The 8,321-nt window shown below is 40.6% G+C and overlaps 1 protein-coding gene across 1 annotated transcript; it reads left to right on the top strand.

The window, feature by feature from the left end:
- The first annotated feature begins 261 nt into the window (after positions 1-261).
- rtn2a (reticulon 2a) lies at positions 262-6,479 on the top strand. The gene is made up of 7 exons (XM_061073710.1): positions 262-274; positions 2,429-2,636; positions 3,592-3,730; positions 5,572-5,641; positions 5,740-5,786; positions 5,902-5,960; positions 6,404-6,479. Exons 1-7 carry the CDS (start codon positions 262-264, stop codon positions 6,477-6,479), a joined length of 612 nt encoding a protein of 203 aa, XP_060929693.1.
- The last annotated feature ends 1,842 nt before the right edge of the window (positions 6,480-8,321 follow it).

Genomic DNA, 8,321 nt, shown 5'->3' with positions numbered 1-8,321 from the left:
AATGTTTGCTTTCAGGGAGAAGGTCGAGTGGTTTTGATATTTTTGTGCGATTGCCGTGAATCCTCTCTGTATTTGTGAAGCTCTTGGAGTCTTGAAGCGTGGTGGGCGGTGCAGCAAACAAGATTATTTTGGGCTCTTAGGCCTTTGGACTGCTGAGTGAGCAGGGGTGGCCAAAAACAGCTCAGAGGGACGAGGGGAGCAGAGCAGGACAGAGACAGGGACAAGAGGGCGTGAGGGGTGAACACTGGAGCAACGACCAAAATGGCCAGTAAAGGTGAGACACTGAGCTTTAAGCGAAAAAGAGGATAGTTTGAGACAACAGTGTGCACATACGTCGATGATGTCTGAGTATTTGATGACAGTCAGCTAATGCAAAGTGCTGTGGGTGACAGGAGAGGAAAACCACAGAAAAGTTAAATGTTAATGGGTGGAAATCCCTTGTAGTCCTTTGTAGTAAACTCTTCAGCATGTGTGCCTTTGTTGTAGTAAAGAGAAGTTCAAAGCTGTCAGGATTTCCTATTTTGTCTCTGATCACTTTCACGAGCAGGGTCTCTGGAGACGGCAGCTTCCGTCAGCTCCAGTCTCCGTATCAGTTGCCTTGATTTAAATTAGCACCAGCCATTCAAAGGATAACGACGTCTGATCTTGGGGTATGCGGTTTGCAGATTATTGTTGTTGTGCGTAATATCTTGGCTGGATTCTCTGACATTTCTGACTCCAGTCCCACCGGATGATCTGACACGACGTGGGCCAAGTGAAATGGATATTGAAATTGGGTCATGGTTGGGAGAAACTCTAATTTATTTCCTTATTGGCTGGTCAGTCCATTGCTTGATTGGATCACTGTTTTCTTCATGCACTGCTCCCCATTTGGTTCATTTATGTAGTATAGAACAAAGTTAAAGGATTCATATTGTAATTGTGGTATAGAGATGAGAGAATAAACAGTGTTTTAAATGGTAGGCATTCAATGCAGTGGAGTAGTACTGCCTCCTTACAAGAGCCAAATACCTTGAGTCACTCATATTTGAGTCATTTACTATAACGTATCTATGAAAATTGCTGCACAAGAGTTCCAATTGAAGTAATGTTAATACAGCAGAATGAGTTAAGCTAGAGGTCGCAATTAGTGTTACAGAAATACTGCAGAAATACTAAAATTTAGCTGCTTGTTAACTTAAGGATTTGAATATGATCATATGTGTGGACTTTAATGAAAAACTGAAAGAAAATTCTTGCCAAAAATAAGATGGAGAACTACTCTAATATCTCAATGTTTAATAATAAAGCTACCACCAGCAGCTGCTTAGCTTAGCTCATCTTAGCTTAGCTTTGCAAAAAAGAATGCAGTACATGTTTCCTGCAGAGCTGTTGCATTGTAACCATTGTGTTTAGAAAATCCTGGGCAACTAAAGGATGAATGCAGAGTGCGGGCAGGTATTACACTGTCCATGCCTGGACAGTGTATTGAACTTAACATTTCAATAAAGCACAAAAACTTATACTGCCTGCTTGTCCATCACCAGACAACAGAACTAGTGTACTGGCTGTGTGCTATACATTCTTTATTGTTGTATAAGGATAAAAATGTCACCTTGAAAGAATTCAAGCTATACAAATATATATTCTACTGTATATACTACATTTATCCGCTCTAGTTAAGCACGACTCTATGGACGCCTCAGTCTCCACAGCAGCTGTTGCCGGGTGACAGAGGGAGAGGGAAACCAACAGGGTGTGGAAAGGGGGCGGCTGAGGGTCTGACGTCTGTCAGCAGGTGCTGTTAAAAGCCTGAGTCTAAATTATCCTACACCTCTTTCATCCCAGGGCTAAATTTAGCCCGGGCCGTATCCTGACGTGTCCTCATAGCTGCTGTGTGTCTGTCCTCATGCTGAATGCTGGATCCACTCCCTGATCCACTGCTCTCACTTCCCATCCACTTCCTATTCCATCCGTCTTCCTGCCACTCATCCTCCAGAAGCTGAGGAGGCTGAGCGGGGATGCTGCTGCATCTGGTCCTGGCAGTGATTCACAATGCAATCAGATGTGCAAAGCTAGAAAACCAAACGCCTGAATTCAAGACCCAACTAAATATAGATTTTATTTAACCTCTGCTTACGAGTTAAGGTTTTCAGCCCGTTTGTTTGTAGGTTGGTTGGTTGGTTTATTGTCTGCAGGATTCGCAAAATCTACTGAACGGATTTCTACTCTACTAGAGTGTTATCCTTGTTACCTAAGTGTGGTGATGGATCCGGTGCCTTCACTCTGTGAATAATTCAGTATGCTCTCTCTACCCCGGCTCAATCTCCGCATTTCATTCATTCGCACTGAAATTTAGATATTAAAATTATTTTTTTTGGACGGGTGTTTCATTTCTTTTTTATTTCTATACCTCTTTCTTCATCCACCTATCTTCCTTGTGTTTCAGTGATGGACCTGATCTACTGGAAGGACACAGAGCGAACAGGCATGGTGTTGACAGGCCTGGTGGTGGGCCTGCTGACCTTGTTCCAGCTCAGCATCATCACCGTACTCTCCACCGCCTCCCTGGCTGTCGTGTGCGTCACCATCTCAATGCGCATCTACTACCATGTCCTCCACGCCCTCAAGTGGGGCGATGGAGATCACCCCTTCAAGTAAGATGAACATGTTTTGATTTATGTAGGACAGGGCACACTTCTTTTTGGACAGGGAGGAGAAAAAGGATATAACATTTAAATCTACCCCATTAAATGTTTTGTCTAAACCAAGGTGCCTGAATTTATTCTGTCAAAGGCCTCTTTCAGTCCAGCTCATTTTAAAATGCACTGTTCTTGGTGACTTTTGCTGTTAGAGACCTCAGACTTTGCTCTGCCCGATGAGATCAGACATGGATTCTCTGCCACAGGTTAAATCAATGCTCAAAACATTTGAGTCGGTTTGTTTAATAACCTCCAAAGAGGCTTTGTCTGTGTTTGTTAATTAGCAGGAGTTTACAGAAACTAGACATTCGATTTCCATGAAATTTTAAGGGAAGAACACATTCAATTGGGGTGTAGAAACGGGATCAGGTGGCTGATCGAGGAATCTATTTTCACATTCTCTAACATTGTGAGATAGTTCTGTTTTTATATATGCACACCACTTTGTAGCGCTGTTTTAATAAGTGCTATATAAATAACAGATGTTATTCTTTATTGTACTATTGTGTATTATTATTAGTCCAGTAATATTGGTTATTATTTGGTTGGGGGTTCTGTTAGCAAAGCTGGGGTTATGTTGAAGTTCATACAATTAAATCAGTGTTTAAATAAGGCTCATAAGCAACCTGCTGTTTCACTGTGTCTGTGCTTGGCTTTTCATGCATTAGTTTGTTCTGTGACCTTTGAACACTGAAGCAGCTAGAGGATGAGATTTGTCTTTGGGTTTGAAAGGTTGCAGTCAATGATCATGAATCACTGTTGTTTACCATCATTATTTGTTAAACAGTAAAGGAAGATGTGAAATCAATTCTACCGAGAGGCAGGAGAAAACATTTCTGTGTTTATGGTCTATACTTAAATCTTTCAACCTCTCCTGTCGTTTCTCTTTGTCGTCTCGTGTTTCTCCCAGGTCGTACTTGGACCTGGACATCAGCTTCAGTGGAGAACAGGCTGAACTCAATATGCAGAAAGCCATTGTCATGACGCTGTCGGCTGTTGACACTCTGAAGAGACTGGTCTTTGTGGGAAACCTTTTTGACTCCCTCAAGGTGAGCCAAGTCAGTGTGTGTATGTGTATGTCAGTGTGTGTGTCAGTGTGTGTTTGTGTGTGCAGGCCGCACTTGTTTACTCGCTTAATAACCTGTCCTTAAAGATTGGACTCCCTCTGTCCAGAGCCTCTCCCCCTCATTAACTCAAGCATTAGTCTGTCTCTGCTTTCTCTTATTTCTCTCCATCATCTGTCATCTCCCTCCCTCCGTCATCGCCATGCCAACCGTCTCTCTCAGTGCACAAACTCAGAGCTGAAGACTCTTCTCATAAATATTGGCAACATCACTTCCTGTCAGTCTCAGTAACATATTTTGGGTGATCATGTGGAAAGTAATCATGGGGGAAGAAGTCTTTAAAAAATCATTTTAATTGGTACAAACATCATTCATTCTTATTTATGTTTTTTTTTGTTTTTGTTTGCCTTTTAAACAATTCTTAATGTTATGTCCCTAAAATCGAATTCCTACAGTTCTGTAATTGTCAATAACTTGTGATGACACGACATCTGCACAATTCTATTTTCAATCACATTAAGGCTGTAGTTCAGGTGATTAAGAGGCAGCCATTAATTGTAGCAGTAGCATTTCGTTGTAAATTAAAATGGCAAATTTTACAAATTATCGTAACGCCATGATGCCGACCATTATATTGAATGTGTACATTTGTAAACAAGATAGCAATATACTCTTATAAAAACTTATAAAGTAGTAAATCTATACTATTCTATAAAGTAATTGAGGTAATATGCTGGGTATCATTTAACAATGTGATCTGTGAAAATGACTTACTACACTTGCATACATGTGCACGTGCTGTATGTTCCCCACTCATGCACTGGTAACAGGTTTATATTGTAATAATGTAATGTCATAATGATGTTAAAGCACTGATGTCGTTTTGTCTTCATATTGACGTCATTATGTAATCATTCCTACCATATGTTCATACATTTGTATATAAATATAAGAATAAAGTCATGTCCATAATAATAGTAAACATTGTAAAGTATAAAAAAACTTTACAGTGCCATGCCAGACAAAATGATTTAAAAAAACTGTTTAAATGTCAAGCAATCATTTAGTCTATTCAATTACAAGAAAAGTATTAAAGGACGCAGCGATATGTGGAAAAAATATCTTGCAGGGTCAATATCTCATTTATGTGAAATATCTGAAGGATCCTCTTGACTCCAACCTGTAAAATCAAGATATTCCAATATTACATGTGTCGTTAAGTTAATTTGAAATGTGTTGTAGAATTTGACACACAATTCTAAATACATGTATATTTATAAAGAATCATATAAATGACTGCACGTCATTTTGCAGCAGTTGACCTGTAATATATTCACAGTAATGAGCAACAGACAGTTCACAGTGAATGTTGAGTCAGTGTGAGGTAACTGAGCCCCTGAACCTCAGGCCCCTGACCTGTCCGGCATGTACCATGACCCACTGGACGCTGTGCACAGGAACGCCTGGGATGGCCTGGGGTCTCTTTACATCAGAGACAGGGCTGTCCCATATCAGGGCAACACTGGATCCCCCAGACACCCAGCCCCCTGATATAAAACTATATTGGGAGTCATACACTTGGAGCAACTTTCCATCATCAAAAAGTAAATGAAGTCAGTGAAGGATCTTTTTATTGAGTGTTGTATGAGGCCTTATGACACAGTGCAGTTACATGACGAACACGAGTTTGATTTACTGCTTCCTGAAAGAATGAGAACCACATGTGGCAGGGCTGCAGCGTTTTCTTGATCTTTGGACGGATCATCAATGGGAGTTAAACTAACTCTCTGCAGCTGTGTCTCTGTTTCTGTTTTTCTTGGTCCTAGTTCCTGGTTCTGATGTACCTCGTGACGTTCCTTGGAGCCCTGTGCAATGGCCTTACTGTGTTCATCATCTGTGAGGAACACATTACCGGCTGGAAATCTGCAATCTGTTAACCCCCTCTATAAGTCTCTATATCATTTTTAACTTCTCTACTTTTCTTTCTCCTCCAGGTGTGATTGCTCTCTTTTCCCTGCCACTTTTCTACAGACAACGCCAGGTGATACCTCTGTCACTTCATTATCTTTATCATAACTTTAATTAGTCCTTCATTTATATTTTAGAATTGCCCTCCGTTTGACTCGAATTGAATCTTTGTTTCTGTTCTGTCACAGGAGCAAGTGGACAAGTTCTTTGCAAATATCCAGGCTAGAGTTGACAACATCAAGGACATGTGAGTATGGCTCCATCTTGTGGTAAAACGGTGCCATCAACAGGATCTGTCTGAAAACCCACACTTGTAGTTGTGAGACAAAACTAAAGCAATGCATTTGATAAAGACATTAAACTATTTGAAAGCATGGACACATACTGTAGATAATGGAGTCTCCCTCTGTTCATTCACTAATTTCAATCACTGGACAAATCATACAAGTGGGTTGTGAGCTGGACGTCTGGAACCAGGTTGACATATAAGGTCATGAATGGAACATATTCATAAATAACACAACAGAACTAGCTAATTCAGGGGATTACGTTTGCCTCCTTCCCGATTCTGCAGTAACACTTGTCGACAATTACATATATATTTACTGTACAGCTGAAGTCACGATGTGGGTATTTGGACGATCCCTATATGTGTTGAGGGCTGAACTCTCCTCTCTTTCTCCTCCGCAGCTTTGTAAGACTTGCCCAAGGCGGTGGCCCTCCTTCCGACCCAACTCCTGGTGGCGCCAAACCCAATTTCCAGTAAAAACGGATGAACAAGAACTTTCAGACAAGCTCCCAGAGTTACAGGCTGTCACTCAGATGTCTTATCCAGCAGTCTGTGCTCAGGGCTCAGAGAACAGAGCTCCAGAGACTGGGGGAAGGGATTTTACTTAAAAGGACGATGACGATGAGCATGGTACTTTAAACTCTAACTGTATTTAAGTTATGGGGTCGTAGGTTGGGGTTGGGTTAAAATGAATCAAGGTGAAATCAAGGTGAATGAATTCTGGATGAGACTTTTGCTGCTGATGTCAGAGACGATACAGCTCGTCCCGTGTGACCATCTTTGGAAACACTCGTTTTTAAAAATGTAATAATGACTAATAAGTGTCTTAGATTGAGCTTTAGTCCAAATGAGCGACTAAGACCAGAAACAGGGAGTTCCCACACTGACGCCTGAGAAAAGGGACGTCAGTTTTCAAAGGGTTGAGAAAAAATTACAGGTCATTATTATTCATGGCAGCATAGAACTGGCAAATAAGAATGCATGTGTCGGCACATGTACTTTTGTAGATGCATATTCATTCTCATGACAGTTTATCTGTGTGTATGCAAGTATGAATGTGTTTGCGTGCGTGGAATTCCTGACATACCGCTTGCTGAAATATTACCTACGAGCAATTAAAGTCGCATTTCTTCTTTATTTTCTAAAACTTTCAGTTTCTTCTCATCCGCACCAACATTCACACCAACATTCACTTTCACTCACGTGATCATTTTCACTTTCTCCTGATCGTGTTTTCTCACATTTCTTCATTGACCGTATTCACACAGCGGCCATTTTCCTCTGACCTCATGCTCAGGGTGGTGAAGCAGTGAAATGAAAACAGATTATCTGTATTTAGATGACTTATAAAACTAGATCAAAGCAGTACAACATAATTCTGTTCATAACAATAATTTGACCCCTCATCCAGAGCGTGAAGTCAGGAGGAAATGGTCGTCGTGTGAGTCTGGCCTTTAGAGCTCAACAGTGTGGTTACTGAAGTAATTTTCTGAATAGAGATTTTAATGATCAACCAAAATATTTTAACCATCCAAGGCAGACTTCCCAGAAGCCATAGATTCCTATGGTATTAACTACATTTTAAGAAAAAATGTTTTAGTTAGTGTTTTATTCACCAAAAAGAAGTACTACACTACCCATAATCCTCAGGTGTAATTGCAACGTCCTTGATTGGTTGAGCTTTCTATTACCATGGAAATGTTAATCACCAGCATGAAAATCAGGCCAGCTACATTTTTTTCAAGAGGAAGAAAAGAGTGTGCTATGAGCGAAAAATCACTACTACACAACTAAATTCAAGAAGACGCACAGGAAGTCGTTGGAGGAGTTATTTGCAATAGTTTATGGGATAGTTTCTTTAGTCTTGAAATAATTATGAACACAATCTTGAACCCTTATTTTATTAAGTTTTACCATTACTATTCATTTCGTAGCTGCTCGGCCTGGTTTTAGGCTTAAAACTCCACTCAAAAGGATTTTCTGAAACGTCAATGAAGAAAATGAATTCGAAATTTACTTCTGGAACCAGAGCCCTTTCTGAAAGTGGGTGGTCACTGCTATGCTCTGTTGTTCACACTGACACTGAGTGCAAAGTTGAAGCATGAATACTTAGTAAGACGAGTGAGTTCTTTTCACAAGTTCAAAACTTAAACATGGTATCAGGTGACATGACAGGAGGCTCATCACTGACGGAGCATCGGAGGTCGCCGAGTAAATAGATTTTTTTGTGTGTGTGTTAAAAGTCAGATTGCTGTTTCTCTTGATGCGTTGATCTGCAGCCTCGTAGGAAAACCTGTGAAGGAATGAGGGAATGAAACA

This window comes from Limanda limanda, chromosome 6 (genome assembly GCF_963576545.1).
Source record: "Limanda limanda chromosome 6, fLimLim1.1, whole genome shotgun sequence".
Classification (NCBI taxonomy): Eukaryota; Metazoa; Chordata; class Actinopteri; order Pleuronectiformes; family Pleuronectidae; genus Limanda; species Limanda limanda.
This window is presented reverse-complemented; position numbering and strand designations above follow the sequence as displayed.